The sequence below is a fragment of the Gorilla gorilla genome, chromosome 6, assembly GCF_029281585.2.
Source record: "Gorilla gorilla gorilla isolate KB3781 chromosome 6, NHGRI_mGorGor1-v2.1_pri, whole genome shotgun sequence".
In the NCBI taxonomy this organism is placed as follows: domain Eukaryota; kingdom Metazoa; phylum Chordata; class Mammalia; order Primates; family Hominidae; genus Gorilla; species Gorilla gorilla.
In genome coordinates, this window is record NC_073230.2 from 75,315,574 (window position 1) to 75,342,930 (window position 27,357).

Below are 27,357 nucleotides of genomic sequence, written 5' to 3' on the forward strand. Positions count from 1 at the left end.
GGCGGGTGGATCACTTGAGGTCAGGAGTTCAAAACTAGCCTGGCCAACATGGTGAAACCCAGTCTCTACTAAAAATACAAAAATTAGCTGGGTGTGGTGGCACATGCCTGTAGTCCCAGCTACTTCGGATCCCAGCTGAGGCAGGAGGGTCACTTGAACCCAGGAGGCGGAGGTTGCAGTGAACTAAGATGTGCCACTGCACTCCAGCCTGGGCAATAGACCAAGGCTCTGTCTCAAAAAAAAAAAAAAAAAAAAAGAAAGAAAGAAAAAGAAAAAAGAAATGACTGAATTTATTTGGATTTTCCACTTTAAAATAAGACATGGCAACATCTGGTGGACCTTGGAATAGTGTAAGCTTGACACGTTATACATAGTACTTCAGGGAAGCTGGGAAGACTCTATTTTAGAGGGGGCAACCTTCTCTAAATCTCAACGATTCCAAATCATCATTTGGGATGTAGTCATAGGATAGAAGCATCTATTTTAAGGCTGTTTCTGTCTGCAAAATTTCCCATTAAAATTTTTATGATTTTTCCTAATTATCACCTTTGATATATTTATATATTTATAATGCTTTTATACATTGCAAATAGTCTTATGGGTATTAACATCCTTATTTTGAAAGTGAGTTTAAGCCGAGCACAGTGGCTCATGCCCATAATCCCAGCACTTTGGGAGGCCAAGGCCAGCAGATCACGAGGTCAGGAGATCGAGACCATCCTGGCCAACATGGTGAAACCCCATCCCTACTTAAAAAATAAAAAAAGAGAGTGAGTTTGGTTGACTCACCTTTCTGAATAGTAGAAATTAAGAAATGTAGAATTTTTTGGGCTTAGGGTGGGATTGCTGGAGAAAGGAAAAGAAGGAAAAAGGTTGGTAAGAGAGGAGATATTCCAGCATTTTTGCCTCCTATTTGGCACTAGCAAAACCATCTGATAGGCTCACTCCAGGTGTAGAAAGAACCATTTATACCTTGACTGAATTTTCCATGTGCTAGAGTCTAAACTCAGAAAGACTCAGGAGGTCTAGAAGGTAGTAGGTTAAGTGCAGTGTCTCACGCCTGTAATCTCAGCACTTGGGAAGGCCAAGGAGAGAAGAATGCTTGAGGCTATGAGTTAGAGCTCAGCCTGGGAAACCTAGCAAGACCCCCAGCTCTTAAAAAAATAAATTAGCGGCCGGGCACGGTGTCTCACGCCTGTAATCCCAGTACTTTGGGAGGCTGATGCAGGCGGATCACGAGGTCAGGAGATCAAGAACATCCTGGCTAACACGGTGAAACCCCGTCTCTACTGAAAATACAAAAAATTAGCCGGGCAAGGTGGCGGGCGCCTGTAATCCCAGCTGCTCGGGAGGCTAAGGCAGGAGAATGGCGTGAACCCGGGGGGTGGAGCCTGCAGTGAGCCAAGATTGTGCCACTGCACTCCAGCCTGGGCGACAGCGAGACTCCGTCTCAAAAAAAAATAAAAATAAATAAATTAGCTGGGCATGGTAGCAAACACCTACTATGGTCCTAGCTACTTGGAAGGCAGAGGGGAGGTTCGCTTGAGCCCAGGAGTTTGAGGTTACAGTGATGACCACTGTACTCCAGTCTGGGAGACAGCTTTTGAGACCGTGTCCCCAAAAAAAAGCTCCCAGAGTGTAAGACAGCAAAAAGAAAGAAAGAAACCTACCCCCTTGTGGTGCTCCCCTCCCCCGCCCCACAAAAAAGAAGGTAGTATAATAAACAGAGTTGGCCATATTCTTTCCTCCCTAAAGGCTCAGTCTTAAGTGGTTGCAGCTTAGAACAGGAAGGAAATGGTTGAATGGTTTTTGGCCAAGCCTTTGGCTTTTAGGAGCCTCCTTGTCCAGTTTGGACTTTGCTAGGTGTTTGGGTGTTTTATCCATTGGGGAAACATTGCATTTATTGATCTCATGCCACTATTTCTGAAAGGACCAGCAGATGAGAGGGGTCGTATTGTATCTGGTGATGGTGTGTGAGCCTGCATTTTCTTCACTTCTGTGGTAGAATCTCTAAAACAGGAATGAGACTAAGATTCCCCGCTGCCCCCAGCACTAATACATGTATGTTTTATCCTTGTGGGAAAGTTTGCTTCTAAAGATCCATAGCATTTTTTCCTTTCTTTTTTGGGGGGTAAACTCTGTCTTATCACTTGCCTCAAAATTTTTCTTTTCCAGAAAGAAATTATTATATTAGATTTTTATACTAGAGAAGCAGGATTCTTTTTTTTTTTTTTTTTCAGATGGAGTCTCGCTCTGTCACCCAGGCTGGAGTACAGTGGCACCATCCAGGCTCACTGCAACCTCTGCCTCCCGGGTTCAAGTGATTCTCCTGCCTCAGCCTCCCGAGTAGCTGGGACTACAGGCGCCGCCACCATGTCCGGCTAATTTTTTGTATTTTTAGTAGAGATGGGGTTTCACTGTGTTAGCCAGGATGGTCTTGATCTCCTGACCTCATGAACCGCCCACCTCACCCTCCCTAAGTGCTGGGATTACAGGTGTGAGCCATCATGCCTGGACCCAGAATTCTTTTTTAACAAAATATTTGCTTTAAGAAAATCTGCTTTCAAATAGTATATTTTTGAGATCAGATTAGTGATGTACATATTGATAGGAAACATTTTAAGTAAATTAATGAATTTGGATTACTTGGCTTATATAAAAGAACATTTTTTAAAAATGTAATATGCCTCTGGGACTCATATTTGCTCAAATCTAAGAGTTGGAAGCTGGGTGATGGGCGGGTGAAAGGAAGTACTATACTTTCCTGTTTATCCTTCAAAACCACTGACCTTGGATAGATATATTTCTCAAATTTGTTCATAAATGTCTTTTTTGTATCTCCTCCTAGGTATTTCAGTTACTAACTGATCTGAAAGAGCAGCGTAAAGAAAGTGGAAAGAATAAACACAGCTCTGGGCAACAGAACTTGAACACTATCACCTATGAAGTAAGGCTGGGCTTCTGCCAGGCCTACCTAAAGTACCATTGAGGGAGGGGGGTTTATTCTCCCAATGACTGGCAGCTGAAATCAAGATTGCTTTTTATATGATCTGAATGTTTTATTCTAACCTGATTTTTGTTTGTTTGTTTGTTTTTTGACACAGAGTCTCGCTCTGTCGCCCAGGCTGGAATGCAGTGGTGTGATCTTCGCTCACTGCAAGCTCCATCTCCCGGGTTCATGCCATTCTTCTGCCTCAGCCTCCCGAGTAGCTGGGACTGCAGGCGCCCTCCACCACGCCCAGCTGATTTTTTGTATTTTTAGTAGAGACAGGGTTTCACCATGTTAGCCAGGATGGTCTCGATCTCCTGACCTCGTGATCCGTCCGCCTAGACCTCCCAAAGTGCTGGGATTACAGGCATGAGCCACCGCGCCCAGCCTACTCTAACCTGATTTTTATTCTGTTTATAGAAGTGAGAGGAGTTTGGTCAAGTTTAGAGTTTAGCCAGCTACAAAGTTAGAAGGAATAGTGTAAAATATTGCCTTCATTTCTCCTTGAAAGGGGATCACAGCTCACTGCAGCCTCAACCTAGGCTCAGGTGATGCTCCCAGCTTAGCTTCCCAAGTAGCTGGGACTATGGGCATCCACTGCCACGCCTGGCTATTTTTTGTTGCTGTTGTCCAGGCTGGTCTCCAACTCCTGGGCTTAAGGGATCTTCCCACTGCAGCGTCCCAAAGTGCTGGGAACTTACACGCTTAAGGCTATTATTTTTCAAGTTTGAGATTCCTTCCAAAATATGTAATTATAATTCCTCCGAAATTTTATCTATATTCTTCCTCAAAAGCCACAAAATCTGTGTAATCACGAGAAAGCATCACATCATTGCAAATCAAAGAAAAAAAAGAAAAATCTTTTTATTTTGAAATCATTTTTCTTTTTTTTTTTGAGACGGATTCTCGCTCTTGTTGCCTAGGCTGGAGTGCCATGGCGCAACCTCGGCTCACCTCTGGCTCCCGGGTTCAATCGATTCTCCTGCCTCAGCCTCCCGAGTAGCTGGGATTACAGGCATGCACCACCTCGCCCGGCTAATTTTGTATTTTTAGTAGAGACGGGGTTTCTCCATGTTGGTCAGGCGGGTATCAAACTCCCGACCTCATGTGATCCGCCTGCCTCAGCCTCCCAAAGTGCTGGGATTACAGGCTTGAGCCACCATGCCCAGCCATTTTTCTCTTACATTACATAAACGTAAAGAAAGTGCTGGGATTACAGGCGTGAGCCACCGTGCCCAGCCATTTTTCTCTTACATAAAAGTTGTAGAGACAGTGCTGGGAGTTCTCATGTACCCTTCCCATAGTTTTCTCTGATGTTAATATCTTACATAACCATGGTACAGTGATCAAAACCAAGAAATTAACATTGGTACATACTATTAAGCTAAACTTAAATTTTATTTGAATGCCCTGTTTTCCCATTGCTGTCTTCTGGGTTCCAGGATTCAGTTCAGGATACCATTTTATATTTAGTTAACATGTCCCCATAATGTCATTCAGTCTATATCCTTACTCTTCGTTTGTCTTCCATGACCTTGACACTTCCAAAGGCTCGTCAAGTATTTTGTAGAATGTCCGTTGATTTGTGATTGCCTGATGTTTTATTATGATTACACAAAACCTATGGCTTTTGAGGAAGAGTACCACAGAGGTAATCTCCCCTTCTCGCGTCCTGATTTCTGGGGGTACATGATATTGATGTTTCTTATGGGTGATGTTGTTAACTTTGGTCATTTCGTTAAGATGGTATCTGCCTGGTTTCTCCACTGTAAATCTACTGTTTCTTCATTTCCACATTATGTTAGAAAGGATTTGGCTGGGCGTGGTGGCTCACGCTTGTAATCCCAGCACTTTGGGAGGCCGAGGCAGGCGGATCACAAGGTCAGGAGATCGAGACCACGGTGAAACCCCATCTCTACTAAAAAGAAAAAATACAAAAAATTAGCCGGGCGTGGTGGCAGGCACCTGTAGTCCCAGCTACTCAGAGAGGCTGAGGCAGGAGAATGGCGTGAACCTGGGAGGTGGAGCTTGCAGTGAGCCGAGATTGCGCCACTGCACTCCAGCCTGGGCGACAGAGCAAGACTCTGTCTCAAATAAATAAATAAATAAATAAATAAATAAATAAATAAGATGAAAGGACTCACCAAGTTCAGCCCATATTCAAGGGGAAGCGGGGCGGGGGGATTAAGCTCCACCTCTTGAAGGGAGGGATATCAAAGAATTTGTGGTTGTATGTTAAAACCACCACAGTAATTAAAAAATATTTTGTGGGAGATGCTTTGCGTCTAGGAAAACAGCCTACCCTTTGCTTAAGCTTTTAACCATCAATTTTAGCATTTATTGGTGGGTCTTTCCTGCAGTAGTTATGACTATGGTACAATTGCCTAAGAGTGATTTAAAAATTTTTCTCATTCTTGGCCGGGTGCAGTGTCTCATGCCTATAATCCCAGCACTTTCGGAGGCCGAGGCGGGTGGATCACGAGGTCAGGAGATCGAGACCATCCTGGCTAACACGGTGAAACCTCGTCTCTACTAAAAATACAAAAAGAAATTAGCTGGGCGTGGTGGCAGGCGCCTGTAGTCCCAGCTACTTGGGAGGCTGAAGCAGGAGAATGGTGTGAACCCAGGAGGCGGAGCTTGCAGTGAGCCGAGATCGTGCCGCTGCACTCCAGCCTGGGTGACAGTGAGACTCCATCTCAAAAAAAAAAAAAAAAGAAAAAGTTGTCTCTTCTTACCCGTTTATTTATTCAGTCGTATATATCCATGTAGACTCATGGCAATTTATTTTATTCTTTGGGTTCCCCCTCTTTAAAAAAATTGTTCAAAATATAACACAATTGTCAGATTGAGGTTTTTTTTTTTTTTTTGAGATTAGAAAAGTTTTCTCCTAAAATTTCATTAGTTATTCTTCCTCTTCTAGCTACTGGTTTTCTCTTTCAGGAATTCCAATTACACGAAGATTGGTTCTCCTGAATGCCTTTTTGTTTTATACAGGATTTTTTTTCTTTTTTGTTTTTTTTTGTTTTGTTTTTTTTTTGAGACAGAGTCTCACTCTGTCACCCAGGCTGGAGTGCCATGGTGTGATCTCGGCTCACTGCAACCTCTGCCTCCCGGGTTCAAGTGTTTCTCCTGCCTCAGCCTCCCTAGTAGCTGGGATTACAGGCGTGCACCTCCACACCCAGCTAATTTTTTTGTATTTTTGGTAGAGATGGGGTTTCACCATGGTGGCCAGGCTGGTCTCGAACTCCTGACCTCAGGTGATTTGGCCACCTCGGCCTCCCAAAGTGCTGGGATTACAGGTGTGAGCCACCGTGCCCAGCCTCTACAGGAGTTTTACAAACAAAATTTTAGAATTTTAATTACAGTCATTGCCTTCGTTTTTTCTCATTCAGGGTTCTTTGTCTTATGCTTGGCTTTTTTCTTTTTTTTTTTTTTTTGCCAGACGTTAAAATACATATCAAAAACACCATGCAGGCACCAGAGTCCTGAAATTGTCAGAGAATTTCTCACAGCATTGAAAAGCCACAAGTTGACCAAGTAAGTAAATCTCTTAAGTAGGATGAGAGTGACACATGGTGAAATGATAGTTGCTACATTCGTAGCAACCGTGTATTGATATTCGGCTGGGTTTGGATTTAAAGAAGGATTATAGTATTGGAGATGAAACAACTGAAAGTTAGACATAGGGACTACAGTAAGGAACAAATCTTTTTTTTTTTTTTATAAATGAAGAAAGTTCATTTATCCTAGTGATACTGTATTACTCTGCCTGCTTATTCTGCAAAATTGGCAGAGATTAATTTACATTCTCAAAAAAGACGGGTGAGGGGAAATGGAAATGCTTCATGGAAAAGAAGGCAAATTTAGGTCATGGGTAGAGATCTCAATCAAATGGGCCAAAATACAGTTTATTTATATCTGCTAACTCCCAACTGCTAGCATCTGACCACAGCATAACAAGCTTGGAATCGGGGAACCTGGGCTGTAGTCCAGTTTCTGCCCCTTATAGCACCATGACCTTGGAAAAGGTATTTGACCTCTCTGAGTTTCATTATCCTCACCACTGAATAAGGATCATCTGCTAAACTCACAAGGCTGGGGAAAGGGTGAAGGGTGGTGTCTTCATGGAAACAATATGTGTAGATGTCCTTTTTGGACTCCAGAAGCCATAAATGATGCAACCTTATTTATTAACCATTAATGTGAACAGGGCCAAGCATTTCTATGTTATTAACACTGCTTCTTCCCTAATGATTCAATTCAGATAAACTTTACAAAGCACTTCACACCAAGAGCTGAGTATCAGGGCCACTTGGTTCTTACAGACACAGTGCCTCCAAGCCAAAATTGGTAGAACCAATAGTTCTACTCTTAAAGCAGGACCTCTCTAGCCTCCCATTATCTAGATGAAAATGAGCTTACTAATTTAGAAACACAAGTGAGTATATTCTAGGCTAACCAAAGTAATTCTTCTCTAATTATTGAGAACATTAAATGTCACGAGCTGATCTCAAAATATTAGTAAAATAAGTTAAATTGTTTTGAAAGGAAGGAAATGTGATAATGTGGTAGAAATGGGGAAAAAACAAGACAGAATTGAAATATTATATTAAGTACTAACTCTGGTTTGAATGGGTAAATGCAGAAGACCTTTCTTCCTTCTTTTATTTATTTATTTATCTTTTTTTTCAAAATTATACTTTAAGTTCTAGGGTACATGTGCACAACGTGCAAGTTTCTTACATATGTATACATGTGCCATGAGGAACAAATCTTAATGGGGTTTAAAAATCTTTTCTTGGCCAGGCGTGGCGGCTCATGCCTGTAATCCCAGCACTTTGGGAGGCTGAGGTGGGTGGATCACCTGAGGTTGGGAGTTCTAACCAGCCTGACCAACATGGAGAAACCCCATCTCTACTAAAAATACAAAATTAGCTGGGCGTGCTGGCACATGCCTGTAATCCCAACTACTAGGGAGGCTGAGGCAGGAGAATCGCTTGAACCTGGGAGACGGAGGTTGCGGTGAGCCAAGATTGCGCCATTGCACTCCAGCCTGGGCAACAAGAGCAAAACTCTGTCTCAAAAAAAAAAAAAATCTTTTCTTGGAGTCCCAGTTTGTATGACATATCGCATCACCCCCACTCCCAGAATTCAGACCAAATTGAATGAAAAGTAGGGCTGACAAGTTAAAGTACTTTTTATAAAGTTGATCAGTGAAGTCTTTTGACGTTTGTGTTTGCTTGAGGCAAAAGTGGCTTGATCATCTTCTGTGAGTTCTTGTAGTTTCCAGTTCCTTTTCTTGGTCTGGAATGAGTTCAACCTTTTAAAATTGAAAACATCATACATCAAGAGTTTACATGAGAAGAAAACTAGCCCGTTTTTTTTTTATTGGTTTGGTTTTTTTTGAGATGGAGTTTCACTCTTGTGAGTTCATGCTGGAGTGCAATGGCGCAATCTTGGCTCACCGCAACCTCTGCCTTCGGGTTCAAGTGATTCCTCCTGCCTCAGCCTCCACAGTAGCTGGGATTACAGGCATCTGCCACCACACCTGGCTAGTTTTGTATTTTTAGTAGAGACGTGGTTTCTCCATGTTGATCAGGCTGGTCTCGAACTCCCAACCTCAGGTGATCCATCCACCTCAACCTCTCAAAGTGCTGGGATTACAGGCGTGAGTCACCGTGCCTGGCCAATTTTGTATTTTTAGTAGAGATGGGGTTTCACTGTATTGGCCAGGCTGGTCTTGAACTCCTGACCTCAGGTGATCCTCCTGCTTTGGCCGCCCAAAGTGCTAGCATTTCAGGTGTGAGCCACCGTGCCTGGCCTATGTATACATTTTTGAATTGACTTGTTGATATCTGGAACAAATCCTGCTGAGATTCTGATTGGGATTGCGTTACATCTATAGGTCAGTTTTGGGGGAGAATTGACATCTTGACAATATTAATAATTCAAGATCGGACGGGCACGGTGGCTCACACCTATAATCCCAGCACTTTGGGAGGCCGAGGCAGGTGGATCACGAGGTCAAGAGATCGAGACCATCCTGGCCAACATGGTGAAACCCCGTCTCTACTAAAAATACAAAAAATTAGCCGGGTGTGGTGACGGGGGCGCCTGTAGTCCCAGCTACTCGGGAGGCTGAGGCAGGAGAATCACTTGAACGTGGGAGATGGAGGTTGCAGTGAGCCGAGATTGCGCCACTGCACTCCAGCCTGGCGACAGAGCGAGACTGTCTCAAAAAAAAAATTTAATAATAATAATAATTTAAGATCAGTCAAAGGTTAAAAAAAAACAACCCGCCAATACTGAACCTTCTAGTCCATGAAAACAGTGTAGCATACAGGTTCTGCACAAATTTTTTTAGATTTATACCTATTTCATAATTTTGTGTGCTATTGTAAATGGTGCTCATTTCCAGTTGTTGATTGCTGATATAGAAGTACAGCTGACTTTATATTGATCTTATGCCCTTCAGCCTTGATAAATCCACTTATTAGTTCTAGGAACTTTTTTAGTGTATTCTTTAGGATTTTCTATGCAGAAAGTCATGGTGTTTGCAAACAGAGTTTTACTTCTTTCTCATCTGTATGGCTTTTCCTTCTTTTTCTTATTTCATTGCCCTGGCTGGGGCCTCCAGGACGATGTTGAGTAGGAGTGGTGAGAGCAGACATCCTCATCTTGTCCCTGATATTAAGGGAAAACAGTCAGTCCTTCACCATTAAGTATGATGCTAGTTTAGGTTTTCCATGAATGTCTTTTACCAGGTTTAGGAAGTTCAGATTGCTGAGATTGGATGTTGAATGTTGTCACTTGCTTTTTCTATATCTATAAAGCTAAAAAGATTTGTAGCCTTTTGGCTGTATCTTTTTGTTTGTTTTTGTTTTTAGTAGTTACTGAAGGGATCCCTACTAGGTTACTAGTAGGGTTAATAATATGCATGCCTGACCATTTATAGTCCAGAGTTAATATTTTACCAGTTAGTGTATATAAGTCTCTTTACCTTCTTTTTGTGTTATGGTTGTATTTATAACATATAATCTACATACATTGAAACATATAATCTGCATACTATTAGTAGTGTTTTTACATTTACTTTCTATATTCTTACATATTTTAAAGAACTTAAGAGAACAAAAATAGTCTTTTTGTCATCATTTCTTTTCCTCTCTATTCCTGAAGTGCCCTGTGTCCTTTTTATCATTTACTTCACCAGGAAGAACTTCCTTTGGCACTTTTCTGAGAACAGGTCTCTTGGCTACAAATTCTCTTATTTTCATTTAGCTGAGAATGTCATTATTTCGTTTCATTCCTGAAGGATAATTTCACTGGGTTGATTGATCTTTTCCTTCAGAACTTTTAAGATGTCATTTCAGTGACTTCTGGCTGTCACAGTTTTTGATTAGGAATCTGTGATCAGGCTGGATGCAGTGGCTCATGCCTATAATCTCAGCACTTTGGGAGGCTGAGGCGGGAAGATCACTTGAGGCCAGGAGTTTGAGACCAGCTTGGGCATCATTGTGAGACTCCATCTCTATATTTTGAAAAATAATTAATTAAAAAAAAATTTTAATCCGCTATCACTCTAACCCTAATGTGTCATTTTCCTCTGGCTGCTAAGATTTTTTTTATCCCCCTCTACTCCTACTGCTTCACTTCACTAGCCTGGGCGCGGTGGCTCACGCCTGTAATCCCAGCACTTTGGGAGGCCGAGGCTGGCAGATCACAAGGTCAGGAGATCGAGACCATCCTGGCTAACACGGTGAAACCTCGTCTCTACTAAAAAAATACAAAAAAAAAAAAAAAAAAAATCAGCTGGGCATGGTGGTGGGCGCCTGTAGTCCCAGCTACTCGGGAGGCTGAGATAGGAGAATGGTGTGAACCCGGGAGGCAGAGCTTGCAGTGAGCCAAGATGCGCCACTGCACTCCGGCCTGGGGGACAGAGCGAGACTCTTGTCTCAAAAAAAAAAAAAAAAAATTAAATAAATTTAAAAAAAGATTATCAAGTATTTGGTCTTCAGTAATTTGATAATGATATATTTCAGCTTTTTTTTCCCCAGTTTATTTTTGCTGAGCTTCTTGATTATGTAAATTTATGTTTCTTACTACATTTGTGAAGTTCTCAGCTATTTTTGAAATATTTTTTCTATCCCAATCTCTTTGTCCTCCTTTTCTTCAGCTCCCAGAAACACAACTGGTAAACCTCTGATACTGCTGTACAGGTCTTTGAGGCTCTGTTCCTTTTTAAAAAAATTTGTAGTTCAAATGGAATAATTTCTCTTTTTTTTCCTGTCTCTTTTTTTAGTAGAGATAAGGTTTCACTCTGTTGCCCAAGCTGAAGTGCGGTGGCACCCTCAGGCTCACTGCAGCCTCAGAGTCTAATGGGATAATTTCTGTTGATCTGTCTGTATATGCACAGATTGTTCTGGCATCTTCCTTTATCAAGCCTACCAGTGAATTTTTCATTTCAGGTATTTTTCAGTTCTAAAGTTTCCATTTGGTTATTTGTTATAACTTCTATTCTTTCCTGAGAACTTGTATTATTCCGTTCATTTCAGGAATGTTTACTTTTTCCCCCAGTTATTATAATAGTTAGAATCTTGATAATTTTAACATGTCATCATGGGCTTGGCATCTGTTGATTATCTTTTCCCTGGAGAATGAGTCGTATTTTCGTGGTCGAGGTAATTGTAGATTGTATCCTGGGCATTTGAGTATTATATTGTTTAGACTCTGGGTCCTGTTAAAAGCTTCTGGTTTGTGTTTTAGGAGGCTGTCAATCCAATTAGGTTCAGACTTCAAGTCGGTCTTGCCTTCCGGGGCAAGGATTTCAGTGTCATTTGGTTTTGAAACCTACTCTGGGTCTTTGCATATGGGACTGGACTGGCGGTGGAACTTGTTCCCTTCTCACTCGGGGTCTTTGCTGTGCTGGGTCTGTTCCATGCTTGCTGTTTTGGTGCTGTTCTGCACATAAACAGCTCAGGTGAATCTAGAATTTGTGTTGATTGATACTCAAATTTGGAGGAGTCCCCTTCTCTAGCTCTCCTCTCTGGAACTTCCCTGCTCCTACCCTCTGGCCCACATGATACCCCCTTTTGGGTCCTCTAGCCACAAGTTCCGAGTTTCTCTCAAAGGTTTACCTGCCCACCTGTGTATGGTTGTTACTAGAGCTGTCCTTGGAGCAAAGCAGGGAAAGTAGAAAAGGGAAAAGGGAAAAATGACTCTTGGGCACTCTGGACAGCAAGGGCTCCCTTCCAGGCTACGCCTGTTGCTGGTCCCCACCTGGGGGGCTGCCCTTGAGTTGTGAGCTCCTCCTGGGTCTCCAGCCTTTCTCAGTCTCCTGGCGAGAAAGATTGGATTTCTCCTGGAGTTGGAGCTGCTTGTGGGGCCACCGCAGCTGCACCAGGATTGAGGCCCTGAGAGAAAAGGGGAAAAAGCCCCAAGAAACTCACATCCATCCTCCACCCCAAATGGTTCTCAGGTTTTGTTTCCCTCCCAGACCACCTGCTTTTGTTTGCTTTTCAGAGTCGGGTATTTTTTTTGTTTTTTGTCTGGAGATTTCTTCTTTTCTTTTTTTTTTTTTTTTTTTTGAGTTGGAGTCTTGCTCTTGTTACCCAGGCTGGATGGAGTGCAGTGGCACAGTCTCAGCTCACTGCAACTGCCGCCTCCTGGGTTCAAGCGATTCTCCTGTCTCAGCCTCCTGAGTAGCTGGGATTACAGGTGCATGCCATCACCGCTAATTTTTGTATTTTTAGTAGAGACGGGGTTTCTCCATGTTGACCAGGCTGGTCTCGAACTCCTGACCTCAGGTGATTTGCCGCCTCAGCCTCCCAAAGTGCTGGGATTACAGGCATGAGTCACTGCGCCCGGCTGTGTCGAAATTTTTCACTGTAATCTGTGGAGAGAGAAAGGCTTTCGTGGGCTTCCTCCATCTTCTCCTATAGCAGAAGTGCGAACAGTTGATTTTTAAGGCCTCTTTTCATCTCTTTGGGCTAATGTATTGCTTCCTAAGCCCAACATCTTTTCTACTGTAAGTATGGACAAATACTGTTCAAAAAACCTACAAATACATAGGCATTGTCTTGCAAGCTGATTCGTGATTGGCCATGATCTATATAAATTTAAAGCAGACTGTAGTATTCAAGAAGGATTGATCTTAGCTCCCTTTTTTCCACTAATGATCCTAAAATCGAAGATTTTTAAAAATCTTTTTAAAAGGCTTTCTAATCCTTTTAACCTCAACCCTTTGATTAATTGCTTGTTTCCATGACTCTGCCAAGAGTTAACGCTTCAGGCAGCGTTGTTGTCCAACAGCCAGAAGAGGGAGCGGCAGGCTTCTTCACTGTGGCTGGGCCTGGCTCCTCTGGGAACTTGCAGCTCTTGTTATATTTGTGAGCATAACACATTCAGTTATACTCTTGTAGTTATTTTTAAATGTACAATTAAATTATTGTTGACTGTAGTCACCCTGTTGGACTATCAAATACTAGATCTTATTCATTCTTTCTATTTTTTCATAGTCATTAACCACGTGCACTTCTCCCACCTCGCCCACCCTGCTGCCCGTCCCCGCCTCTGATCTGCTCTCTGGTCCTTCTCCTCTCTCTGTCTCCAGAAAGCATGGACTTCTTGGTTACAGCCTGTAGTGGTAGCTGAGATTTTGAGGCCTGGGTGAGGACGTCAGTAGGAGGGTCAGAGGATGAAAGTCAGCACCATGAGAGTGCCAGAGCCTCGTGGGAGAAGAGAAAATCCAGAAGGAGATGAAGAAGGGAGAGTCGGATCAGGAAAGAATTGAAAGAGAAGGTGTCATGGAAGCCCCGAGGGCAGGCAGTTTTAAGGAGGGAATGATCAGCAGTGTCAGATGGAGTAGGACCGAGGAGCAACCGCTGGATTTGTCCGTGTGGAGGCACCAGGCCCTTGAAGCAAGAACACTTTTGGTGATCACTTGGGCAAGAGCTAGGGTGCAGGGAGTTGAGAAGCAAGGGGAGAAAGTAGAGACAATGAAAGTGGCTTGGTTCTGAAGCCAGCAGGGAATGTTTGTGCGCTGACCCCCTTAATTCCACCACCCCAGACTGGAGTGTGGAGTGCATGGGGGCCTGCTGTGACCACAGCTGTGCTCAGCTCCTTGGGTGTAGGACAGGGAACTTGCTTGGTGGTTTGACCTCAAGTTGGAGTTTTTCAGGGAGCGGTTGTGAATGTCTTTGCTGATCTTCTGGTCATCTTGTTACCTATCCTCTGTAGCTTTTAGTCCTTGCGATCCCTCTTCTCCCTCTTCACGTGGAGACCTCTCAGACAGGAACTGAGAAAACTAACCGGAATGAACTCATCTCCCTTCCAGTCCTTTCCGATTGGCTGCTGGTTCCCCTCACCGTGGTCTCGGTGGAACATGAGCCCCTTTGCTGGAGATTTGGGCAGCAGTTTCTGAGGGTCTTTACTTTTCCCTCCTGGAATTTCAGCCTCTCCATGTGTTTGTCTCCCCAGCCAGTGGCCATTCTCCACTCTCCTTCCAGACCCTCCCTCCTTCGGCTGGAGCTGCTTTTTTACTTCTGTGTTATCAAGAGGTTCGTTCCTCCACAATCATTCCTCAGTCCTCAGAGTCCAGTTGTCAGCACAGCTGTCATTCCACTGAACTGCACAGGCCACCAATGACCTCTTGGTTGGCAAATTCAGTGACTTCTATATTGACACAGTCAACCTGTTTTTCTCGCTCTGTCTCCCAGACTGGAGTGCAGTGGTGTGATCATAGCTCACTGAAACCTCAGACTCCTGGGCTCAAGCAATCCTGCCTCAGCCTCCTGAGTGGCTAGGACTACAGGTGTATGCCACCATGCTTGGCTAATTGTTTTATTTTTATTTTTTGTAAAGACAGAGTCTCACTTTGTTGCCCAGGCTGTTTTTGAACTCCCAGCCTCAAGTGATCCTCCTACTTTAGCCTCCCAAAGTGTTGGGATTACAGATGTGAGCCACCGTGCCTGGCTTCTCCTGGCCCGTTAAATGGAGGCACTTTATGGTGTTCTGTCCTGGTCTTCACTCACTCCACAGTTGGTCTCTGGACCCATAATATCCACTCCATGGTTTCATGTAACTCCTTGCAAATAAATCTAGTGCTGGTTTTTTTCCTTTAGTTTTAGACCAAACTAGACACACTTTTTGACAGAAGCCTCTTCAGAGTTATAAAGGTACTACAAACTCAAATTTCATGTTAAATAATGTATTTTTTTTCTAAACAACCTAACCTTGACTCTATCTGTTCCCTCACTCCTCCTCCCCGATCCTACCCAATCTAGGCAGTTGTCAAGTCCTGTTGACTTTACCTGAGGGTGACGGGAAGCGTTTCACGTGTTTAGACGCTTACTGGCATGCCTGCCGCTGCTGGCCAACTTCATAACTCACTCTCACTCACCCAGGGGGTGTTACAGTGCATTCCTCACTGTCTGCCTCCATTTTCTTGGGTCTTCCAGAATCGCTGCCAGCACCAGCCAGAACATGCCCCTCTTCCTTGATTGCTCTCCTATATTGACCAAGTCACACCCAAGCCTCTTGATAGTCAGGGCCCTTTCGATCTTGTCCCAAATGACTCTTTCACCCCATGTCCCACCCCTCTCTAGCTGTTTCCTAAAACTCCGGGAGCTTTCTTTCCTCTGGGCACGTCCTTGTGTTGTTCCTGCCGTGGCTGGCTGTCCCTCCCATCCCTTTTGCTTTGAAAAGCCATCAGGGTCTAGTGCAAGGGTCATCTCTGTGGAGTCTCCCTCCTTGAGTCTAGAGTAAACATTTAGGGGATTACAAGCAGTAGAAATTGACTAGAACTGCCCTAATAATGACTGCCATTTATGGAGAAACTATCGTGAGACAGATGGCATTATGACACTTTCCATCCATTATCACATGTACACTAGAAGCAGATGGCCACGAACAGGAGCTTCTCTGCCATTTACTAGCTTTGCAACTGTGGACAAGTTATTTACTCTCTCAGTGTCAGTGAAATCTGAGGATTTGATGTAGTTCCACATGGAAAGCAAGCAATAAATGGTAGCGACGGCCTCTGGAAAGATTTTCATCCCTGTTAATCCTCTCATAAGATAGTTAAGTACTGTTATCATTCCTATTTCACAGATGAGGAAACTGAGGCTCAGGGAGAGTGGGTAAGTGTTCTGCTTCCCCCAACACATGGCTGCAGGAGTCGTGGCTTCTTCATGTTTTCACTCCAGAAGGTCTTTAATGCAATAAATACTTACTGAGCTGATTGGAAACATGGATCTGCAGCCCCAGGGTCAAATTGAGAGAGAAATGTAGAAGTTGTTGCCTGCACAGGGGTGGTCACTGCAGTCATTTGATCTCCTCTGAAGTTCTGTAGTCTTTCAGAGTCCACATGATTCGGCCACCCTTTCAGCAATGAGCTGTTTCTTTCTTTGAGGCAGATGATCACTATATCTAACTGTCACTCAGATCTTTTGTTGTGAAAATTTACATGTATTTGTCTTCTTTCTCCAGCTGGGTAAAGTGCTTTCAGGGCAGAGGCACTGTACCTGTATTTCTGTGTATTAACTCCTGCCTCTTTTAGTCCCTGTTTTGTTTACTAAGATAATAAGTCAAATCTGGGAAATATTAAATCTTCATCTCAAAAAGGAATTTACCCATTTCTAAGAGATGACCACACAAGATGATTTTGTGTGTTTTAATTTTTTAGTTTTAGAGATAGGGTGTGGCTCTGTCGCCCAGGCTGGAGTGCAGGCTAAAGCGATCCTCCCGCCTCACCTCCTTGTCCTCTGCCTTCCGTAGCTGGGACTACAGGTAGCTGGGACTACAGGCGCAACCCATCATGCCCAGCTAATTTATTTTAATTTTTTTGTAAGGTTTTTTAATGTCACCCAGGCTGATTGGGAATGCCTGGCCTCAAGGGATCCTCCCACCTGGCCTCCCAAAGTGCTGGGATTACAGGCATGAGCCACCACACCTGGCCTAAGGTGATTTTGTTAGTTGGTACTTTCTATAATTTGGATGAAGAAAGCATTATTTTCTTCACATTTTCCAGATAGGAATTACCGTCCTGGGCTGGGCACGGTGGCTCACGCCTATATCTTACCACTTTGGGAGGTCGAGGCAGGTGGATCCCCTGAGGTCGAGGGTTTGAGACCAGCCAGGCCAACATGATGAAACCCCATCTCTACTAAAAAAATACCAAAAATTTACTAGGTGGGTGTGGTTGCGAGCATCTGTGATCCCAGTTACTTGGGAGGCTGAGGCAGAAGAATCACTTGAACCCTGGAGGCAGAGGCTACAGTGAGCCAAGATCGTGCCACTGCGCACCAGCCTAGGCAATAAGAGGAAAACTCTGTCTCGGAAAAAAGAAAATGACCCCCCTGTTTTTAAAATGGCATATGCCCTGCTGCTTTGTTTCCTACAATCACGCCTCTGATACCCATTCGTACCGTGGGCTGGGAGTCACTCACATACACTCTCCTGTTCCCATTCTCTCGATTTACAGTTGAAGGAACTGAGGGCCACACTCCAGTGGTTCTCCCATTTTTTATCTGGCAAATTATTCTCTGTGCAGCTCAGTCAGGACTCAGGACTTAGGGCTATGCGAGTTGTCAACGCTGTACTTTCCCTCCACAGAGCTGAGAAGCTCCAGCTGCTGAACCACCGGCCTGTGACTGCTGTGGAGATCCAGCTGGTGAGTGAAGGGCGCCTGTGCTGGGGAGGCTGCTGTGGGTCTGAGATGTAGAATGGCTGTGGTGGACAAGCCAGGAACTGCGTTTTTTTTAAGAGGCTGCCCAACCACTCCATTTCTTAAGGAAAAGGAGACCTTGCCAGTTTGATCCTAGTTAGTGTGGACTTAGGGACCACAAAACACTGGAGGAGATTTCATTCCTCCCCTAGGGTTTTGGCTGATGACTTGGCGGCTCTCCGACTCCCCTGATGTCCAGGCCATTCTGGCCATTGCTTCCCTGTAGGCGTTGTTGCCAACCAGATGTTGCATAAAAAACATGAAATTCAGCATGTCTCTGGTGAACATTCTCTGTCCCCACGCCCACCCTTCACCCTGCTCTTGCTTCCTCTCCTTCTGGGTGAGGGGAGCATGTGTGCGCTGTCCCATCGGCTCCCTTCCTTGCTCATCTCCTGGCCTGGCCTCCCACGCCGGAAACCTGCAAGCCATTCTCTTCCTTTCATCTCATAGTCAGGGAGTCCCCAAGTTCTGTTTCTTCTGTCTTCTGTTCTTGCTTCTCTCCCTCGTGTACTGCGTTGATTTCTGCCATTATTTCTTCACGCGGCTCTTGTGGTTATCCTCTCCCCATTCTCCCTGGCTCCCCAAGTCCATCTCCCACATCACCGTCAGAGATCACATCTAAAACCACGAATGTGATCCCATTTCCCTGCATAAACCGTTTATTTAGTGCAGCCTCATCACTTGTGAAGTCCGCTTTGTACTGAGAGCATAGGCTTTGGAATAGGAGGAGGCAGCCAGAGTAGAGGGGCCTGCGATGGGATAAGGGGCCCGGGAAATGATCCAGGGAGATACCCGGGCCACCACTGGGCACGCTGTGGCCGCTGCCTTCTTATTACAGGGCAGAGAGCATCGGTACCTGACAAGTGTTAAGCAGGCCGTCTAATTGCCAGTTTAAAAAAAAAAAGAAGAAGAAACTTTAGAGAATTAACAAAATGAGAATAAAGCAGTTTCCAAAGTCAGTTTTAGAAATACTTAGCTCTTTGTCAAATTTCCTTTAGAAAAGTATGGAAGAAAATGGTCAAAAATACGATTTTTAGAGTTGCTAATGGAAAAACTTTTTAAAAGGCCACAGGGTATTTAATTTTTTACTAAATTGTTCATTGTCTTCCTAGGGTTGTTTTTGCCCTTCAGAATGTACCCAAAATTAAATTAGAACAGTTCCGTCCATGAAGGGTGCCTTTCTCTGGGAACCCGCCTGTAGGCTAAATAGAAACCCCTTTCTCATGTGTCCTGATTATTTTCATGCTTTACACTGTATTGGAGTTTCAACTTAGAGCTTAGAGGAGAGAAAAAACAAACAGAACAGCAAGAAACGAATCCCTGTCCCTCTGGGTTAAAGATCATATGTCATGTCTCCTCCAGCTTTAATCAGCAACATATGTTACTCATGGCTTAATGACAGGCAGAGAGAAGAGATGAGGATTAGTGTGACCTCAGCCACAGCCTGTGGAAAGTGGTATCATTACTTGGGGGAAGATTTGCTGCTATTGAGAGTGCCTGGGGTGGGCCGGGCGCGGTGGCTCATGCCTGTAATGCCAGCACTTTGAGAGGCCAAGGTGGGCAGATCACCTGAGGTCAGGAGTTCAAGACCAGCCTGGCTAAAGTGGTAAAACCCCATCTCTACTAAAAGTACAGAAATTAGCTGGGCATGATGGCGCACACCTGTAATCCCAGCTACTTGGGAGGCTGAGGCAGAATCACTTGAACCCGGGAGGCCAAGGTTGCCGTGAGCCGGGATCGCACCACTGCACTCCAGCCTGGGTGACAGAGTGAGACTCCATCTTGGGGAAAAAAAAAAAAGAGTGCATGGGGTGTGCCAGACACGGTCTCAGTCCTTGGTCCTGGTGCCTGTGATTGTCTGTCACTTTGAATGCCCTCCCCATAGTCTTGGAAGGGGGCAAGTGTCCTCTCCATTTTAGCCCAGAGGGCTGGTGAGTGGCTGATTGGGACCTTCTGATTCAGAAGCTTTACTTTGCTCCTCCAAGCCAGGTACTTTTGCTTGATGAGAAGAAAGATGTGTGTGGCATCCCCTGAGATGGTTTCCTTCTCGTTTCTACAAAGTAGGTAGGCCTTGGTAGAAACTGCTGTTTCTCAGTAGTTGGACCATTTTATAGCCAGATTCTTCCCACTCTGGAATTTGGCTACAAAAGGTAGCAAATTGTTTACCAAGGTTTGTAGCAGTATCGCTTCTCACCAGAGTGAATAAGAAATGAAAGCTTTGGCCGAACATGGTGGCTTGCGCCTGTGATCCCAGCACTTTGGGAGGCCAAGGTGGGAGGATTGCTTGAGGCCAGGAATTCAAAACCAGCCTGGGCAACATAGTAAGACCCCATCTCTACAAAAAATGAAAAAAATTAGCCAGGTATGGTGGCGCACACCTGTGGTCCCAGCTACTCAGGAGACTAAGGTGAGAGGATTGTTTGAGCCCAGAAGTTCAAGGCTGCAGTGAGCTATGATAGTGCCACTGTACTCCAGCCTGTGTGACTGAGCAAGAACCTGTCTTTAAAAAAAAAAAAGCAAATGGCCGGGCACGGTGGCTCACGCCTGTAATCCCAGTACTTTAAGAGACCGAGGTGGGTGGATCACCTGAGGTCAGGAGTTTGTGACCAGCTTGGCCAACATGGCGAAACCTCATCTCTACTAAAAATACAGAAATTAGCTGGGCATGGTGGCGGGCACCTGTAATCCCAGCTACTTGGGAGGCTGAGGCAGGAGAATCGCTTGAACCTGGGAGGCGGAAGTTGTAGTGAGCCAAGTGTAGTGAGCGTGACTGCACTCCAGCCTGGGCGACAAGAGCGAAACTCCTTCTCTAGAAAACAAAAGGAAATAAAAGGTTTCACTTACAGTGGCAAGCACAAAGGACTTGAGTGAGAAGTTCCCTATATTAACACTAGAGCCATTTTTTCTCCCTGGGTTCAGAAAACAGTCCCAGCATCCAACATTTATTAGCATTCACTTGGAAGCCAGGTGTCTTGTGGAGGCTGAAGCCTCACCTCTTCAGTTACGCCTGGGCTGTGATTTGCTGTGGCCCTCTGATGACTGCCTGCTGACTCAGAGGCTTGGTGAGGAAATGAGGTGGCCACCCAGCTTAGGACTTGTTGTGCCCGGTTGTGTATTGATTTGGAATGATTTGTGAGCCCTCCGGCCTGAGGTCAGTGAATCCTGTGACCTCACAGGCCACTGCCCTGAACAGCACTACCATCTAGGCCTGTTAGTAATTTCATGATTATGAAGTCTTGACTCATATAGAGCGTTATTGCTTGTAAAACACTGTTACATATGTTCTCCTTTTGTCCTCGCTGTAGGCGTTACTTTCATTTTACATTAGAGAAAGTTGAAATTTAGAAAGCCAGATTCAGTGAACTGTTCTGGATCAAATATTTAATAGTATACATTGTTGCTATCAGATCTTTGAATCATTTTGAGGAAAGTAGGACTTTAGGTTTGGCAACTTCAAGTTGCCATTTTTGGAGGTCGGCAACCCAGTTTGATGCTCCTGGGATTGAGATAATAAATGTATCATTTATGTTAACCCAGCTGTTGATACTTTGGATTTTTAAGTTTTATTTCCCCTTATGTTCTCAACTACCTGAAATGGTTGGTATCTGAGAACCTTGAGATGGTGCTTTGAACTTTACTTCTTTATTTGGACTGTTTCTCCTGTGTTGGAAAGAAAAGGTGAAGGGCCGGACACAGTGATTCATGTCTATAATCCCAGCACTTTGAGAGGGTGATGTGAGAGGATCACTTGAGCCCAGGAGTTCAAGACCAGCCTCGGCAACCCCATCTCTACAAAAAATAATAAAAAATAATTAGCTGGACATGGTGGCACATAGCTATAGTCCCAGCTACTCGGAAGGCTGAGGCAGGAAGATTGCTTGAGCCCAGGAGTTTGAGACTGCAGTAAGTGATGATTGCGCCAGTATGCTCCAGCCTGGGTGACAGAGTAAGACCCACTCTCTTTGGGGAAGAAAAAGGTGGGGGTGAGGGATAATGTAGTCATTGTCATTTATCCTAGTGATCCAAGACGTGCTAGTAAGTTTTTTATTTCTGAAAGTTTCTTTTTTGTTTATATTTCATTTAGTTTAATGCAGCTTAGGGTTTCTTCCTGTGACTGGGAACCTTAGGTTGAAAAAAAAAGGTCTTGACTGTAATTAAGGAGGATTGGATGTTGATAAAAGCTCTGGCCGTTAGTGAACTTAGCAAAATTCTTTTCTGCACATTATTTTCTCAAACAGAGATCATCTTTTCTCCAGGTTAAATAATCAAATCTTGGCTATTTCCCTCCTTTCCCTGCTTTATTCTTTGGGGGCAGTACATGTTAGATTACTGCTTTTTACAGACTGTAATTTTGCATGTCTGATTTTATTTTTATTTTATTTATTTATTTATTTTGAGACAGAGTCTCGCTCTGTCGCCCAGGCTGGAGTGCAGTGGCGCGATCTTGGCTTACTACAACCTCCGCCTCCTGGGTTCACACCATTCTCCTGCCTCAGCCTCCCGTGTAGCTGGGACTACAGGCGCACGCTGCCACGCCCAGCTAATTTTTTGTATTTTTAGTAGAGACAGGGTTTCACTGTGTTAGCCAGGATGGTCTCGATCTCCTGACCTTGTGATCCGCCCACCTCAGCCTCCCAAAGTGCTGGGATTACAGGCGTGAGCCACCGCACCCGGCCCCATGTCTGATTTTAAAAATGGGTTTTTGGCCGGGCGCGATGGCTAACTCCTGTAATCCCAGCACTTTGGGAGGCTGAGGTGAGTGGATCGCCTGAGGTCAGGAGTTCGAGACCAGACTAACCAACATGGAGAAACCCTGTCTTTACTAAAAATACAAAATTATCTGGGTGTGGTGGTGCATGCCTGTAATCCCAGCTGCTAGGGAGCCAAGGTCATGCCATTGCACTCCAGCCTTGGCAACAAGAGTGAAACTCTGTCTCAAAAAAAAAAAAAGGGGGGGGGGGTTGAAGATTGTTTCTTTCTCAGAAGAGAATTTACATTTTCCTGAGCCATGGAATCTTTAGAAAATGGTCATTTTATTTCACAGCATCATAGGGAGTAGCCCCCATTGATTCACTCAGGATCTCCCCCATCCTGGGACACCAGGATTATTATCTAGTTGCAGAAACACTTGTGGGCTGAAGTGAGTGGAGAGACCAGGGTTTTGCCAGGAGTTCATGGTGTGACCTTGGGCATGTCACATGACTTCCTGAACTGTGCTGTTGTCTGTAAAGGGAGGTGGTCAGACTGGGATCCTCTCCAGGATTGCAGGCCTGTCTTATTATCTTGTTTTACTTCAGTCTGCCAGGATTTCTTTCTGGAACTCCCTGTGGTCCCAGTTGCCGGATTTCAGAGATTGCTGTGGGGTATGCCATGGAATAGAATCTGGCCACCTTGAGCTGAGAAAGGTGTTTGTGATTGATGGTTGATGCCACCAAGCAAACAGGGTTAAGCAACTTGACTGCCTGCCTGCTGCTTTTAAAAAGGCAGCTGATGACCTAATTCTGTTTAGAATTAGGGGCGAAGCTAAGGAAACTGGCTCAGGCTGTGGGTATCATCTCTAGGTTCAGATTTCTGGGACCACATCAGAAACCAGGTTTTACGTGGACCTTTGATGGGCAGTGTGGTGTGCAGCGTGGGGGACTGTGGGTTTTAGACTGGGCAGTTCTGGCTGGGGATTCCAGTTCTACCCCTTAGCAGCATTGTTGGGAGGACGAAAGGAAATGCCGGATGGGAAGTGCAAGATGCAGCTCCAGACACATGGGAGGCCTCCCTGCAGGGCTGTTGCTAGTGGGAGTGAGGATTAGAAGAAGACTCCAAACCATTTGGCACATAGTGGGCATCATCAACCGTGTTGCTGATACAGTTCATTAAATTACAGATGTGTGCCTGGCACAGTGGCTCACGCCTGTAATCCCAGCACTTTGGGAGGCCAAGGTGGGTGGATCACAAGCTCAAGAGATTGAGACCATCCTGGCCAACATGGTGAAACCCCGTCTCTACGAAAAATACGAACAGTTAACTGTGTGTGGTGGCTCGTGCCTGTAGACCCAGCTCTTCGGGAGGCTGAGGCAGGAGAATTGCTTGAACCTGAGAGGCGGAGGTTGCAGTGAGCCGAGATTGTGCCACTGCACTCCAGCCTGGCGACAGAGCAAGACTCTGTCCTGCCCCCCCCCCCCAAAAAAAAATTACTGATGTGCTTGTGAAATATAAAAGTACATAAAGTGCCATTTAACTTCTTCGAGATGCATATGCAACCTGTTCACCACTTCTCTCTGTGTGTGTGTGTGTGTGTGTGTGTGTGTGTGTGTGGTTATATAACTTAGCTTTTTCATTTTTTTCTTTTCTTTTTTTTTTTTTTTAGACAAAGTCTTACTCTGTCACCCAGGCTGGAGTGCTTGGCTCGACCTCCTGGGCTCAAGTGATCCTCCCACCTCAGCCCCCCGAGTAGCTGGGACTATTGGCGCACACCACCATGCTTGGTTGATTTTTTTTGTTTGTTTTTAAGAGATGGGGTTCCTCTATGCTTCCCAGGCTGGGGGTTTTCCTTTTCTTTAAAGAAAAATGCTATCCTACAACTTGGTTTTTACTGACCCATTTTGATCAGTCGCATTGGCTCAGTCCAGGATGTGACTTGGCTCCACCCTTCCGTCTGTAAGGTGGAGAGGACTCACGAGGACCCAGGCTGTGAGGTCTGTGTGCCAGGAGGCCGGGCTGAGACCATGAGCACAGTGGGCAGTGCTGCCCAAGGCTGTAAGTTTCATTTGTAACCCTGGAGGATTTTCTTTCCTTCTGCAGATGGTGGAAGAGAGTGAAGAGCGGCTCACGGAGGAGCAGATTGAAGCTCTTCTCCACACCGTCACCAGCATTCTGCCTGCAGAGCCAGAGGCTGAGCAGAAGAAGAATACCAACAGCAATGTGGCAATGGACGAAGAGGACCCAGCATAGAAGAGCACAGCTGGCCCCGGCGTTTCATGAAGTCAGAAGGCCTGGCAGCCGTTTCCTGGACGTTGAGAGGATTGTTTATTTGATTTTTATCCTCATCCCAGCAGGCCTGGCTTTGTGGTTAGTTGGGTACATCACAAAAATAAGTTAAAAAGAAATATTTGTGCCTTGGGGAGAAGAAACATGGTGAAAACAGGCTGAGGTTGTCAGGGCAGAGAGCTGAAGGTGGGGACAGTGACCGCGGACCCCTCTGTGCTTGAAAGATTTCCTCCATGGCCTTTGCCCCAGTTGTGGGGAGGTCTCTGTGCACAGCGGGGAAAATGCTTGTGTCGCCTTTGGTGGGCCATGTCCTAATTAGTTTCATCTGCTTCCCTGGGAACTTACTAAGCAGGGGCCCAGAGCACTGTTGGAAGTCTGGTTAGAGTCCCCACAGAGTTACTCTAAGTTAAAATGAGCCACTGACCTTGGCTCACCTTAGAGGAATTTCCTCGAGAACAACAGAGATAAGAAAAGAACCGGCCTGGCCAATCCTTCAACAGCTCTACAGCCCCTTTTCTCTGCTGGCAGGGGCTTTGTTTACCAGCTCACTATTTAGGCTAAATGTTAGGGACCAGATCACTGCAGTTGAAAACAGGCACTCCAGGCTTAGTGACAGTGGCAGCAGAAACAGTGTTGGCTGCCTTTCTGACCACCCCACTTTCCTGCCCTGAGACAGCAGCCCAGGGCAGGTGCTTCATATTCAGACCAGGTGAGCCTCATTTGCACAACAGTCAAATTGTTTGTTCCTTTAAAAAGGACACAATTAGCCTGGCACGGTGACTCATGCTTGTAATCCCAGCACTTTGGGAGGGCAAGGCAGGCAGATCACCTGAGGTCAGGAGTTTGAGACCAGCCTCACCAACATGGAAAAACCCCATCTCTACTAAAAAAATACAAAATTAGCCAGGGGTGATGGCACATTCCTGTAATCCCAGCTACTCGGGAGGCTGAGGCAGGAGAATCGCTTGAACCCGGGAGGCAGAGGTTGAGGTGAGCCAAGATTGCACCATTGCACTGCAGCCTGGGCAACAAGAGCGAAACTTCATCTAGAAAAAAGAAAATATTAAGATGATTACCATGTGAAAACCTTTTTAATATTCAGGATTTGGAAAGTATAGTTGCCCCAGGCATGGCATGTGGTTGTTGCCTTAGATCCTGCGAATATTGCTGAAAATCGGATTTTCCACATTCACTTTCTTCCCTGTTTTAGGGAAGAAAATGATCATAGACATTCGATTTTCCAAATTGGCACTCTTCTTTTCAATGCTAATTGGATTACTTCTCTTCCAACCCTCCTGCCCATCCATCCATCCCAGTCCCCAGGCATCTTAACCTTACCATCTGAGCTTCAGCTGAAATCTGTTTACAGGCAACATTGAAAGTACCACATTGGGGCCAGGTGTAGTGGCCCACACCTGTAATCCCAGCACTTTGGGAGGCAGAGGCGAGCGGATCATGAGGTCAGGAGTTCAAGACCAGCCTGGCCAACATGGTGAAACCCCATCTCTACTAAAGATATAAAAAACTAGCCGAGCGTGGTGTTGCATGCCAGTGATCCCAGCTACTTGGGAGGCTGAGGTGGGGGAATCGCTTGAACCGGGGAGGCAGAGGTTGCAGTGAGCCAAGATCGTGCATTGCACTCCAGCCTGGCCGACAGGGTGAGACTCCATCTCAAAAAAGAGAAAGTACCAGCTTGTACTTTTAAATCTGTCTAGCGTATTGAGAATTTTAGTGGGAGCTGTTGATTTATTTCTCAGGGCATACATGTGCCAATCTGTCTCATTGTTGTCTCTCTCTTTTTTTTTTTTTTTTTTTGAGACAGTCTCGCTGTGTCACCCAGGAGTGCAGTGGCACGATCTCAGCTCACTGCAACCTCTGCCTCCCAGATTCAAGCAATTCTGGTGCCTTAGCCTCCTGAGTAGCTGGGACTTACAGGCACGTACCACTATACCCTGCTAAAATTTGTATTTTTAGTAGAGACAGGGTTTTGCCATATTGGCCAGGCTAGTCATAATGTCTCTTTTTAACACTGAATATGTTAGGTGGTTTTTCTTGATGGATTTAGGGTTAACCTAGTTAATAATAAATTGTTTCCAGGTAATTATCAAGTTTTGTCATTTTATAAATCTGAAGAGTTAATATTGTCATCGATACAAATAAAGTGAAATCTGACTGAGGCTAAAATGTGTGATTTTTTTCTTAAAAGACTGACTCTATTTAGATGATCTACTTTTTTTTTGAGACGAAGTCTCGCTCTGTCACCCAGGCTGGAGTGCAGTGGCGCCATCTAGGCTCACTGCAAGCTCTGCCTCCTGGGTTCATGCCATGCTCCTTCCTCTGCCTCCTGAGTAGCTGGGCTAATTTTTTGTATTTTGTAGTAGAGACAGGGTTTCACCGTGTTAGCCAGGATGGTCTCAATCTCCTGACCTTGCCCACCTCAGCCTCCCAAAGTGCTGGGATTACAGGCGTGAGCCACCTCGCCCAGCCTAGATCTACATTTTTAATTGGATTTCAAGAAAAGTTTAAGTTTTTATATTTGAGACCTGAATTTAACCTCATTTTTTTGTTAAACCAGGTTCTGGAAGACTTAACTTTATAAGAAATGAACATATATTCTGTGTAATTTTCCTATCACATTAATAATAAATGTTTCAGAAATAAA

At 44.9% G+C, this 27,357-nt stretch overlaps 1 protein-coding gene across 4 annotated transcripts in view; it reads left to right on the top strand.

The window, feature by feature from the left end:
• CRCP (CGRP receptor component) overlaps nt 1–26,879 on the top strand; it is a 40,386-nt gene extending 13,507 nt beyond the window's left edge. For 2 of the 4 annotated variants that reach the window (XM_019031418.4, XM_055347001.2), the window contains exons 3-5: nt 6,432–6,526; nt 17,603–17,660; nt 24,510–26,879. In XM_019031418.4, coding sequence (XP_018886963.1) covers nt 6,432–6,526; nt 17,603–17,660; nt 24,510–24,659 — 303 coding nt within the window. In that variant the 3' untranslated portion in view covers nt 24,660–26,879. Of the gene's footprint in view, nt 1–2,848; nt 2,948–6,431; nt 6,527–17,602; nt 17,661–24,509 lie in introns of all 4 variants that reach the window. The other 2 variants (XM_019031417.4, XM_055347002.2) reach the window with 2 other exon arrangements.
• The last annotated feature ends 478 nt before the right edge of the window (nt 26,880–27,357 follow it).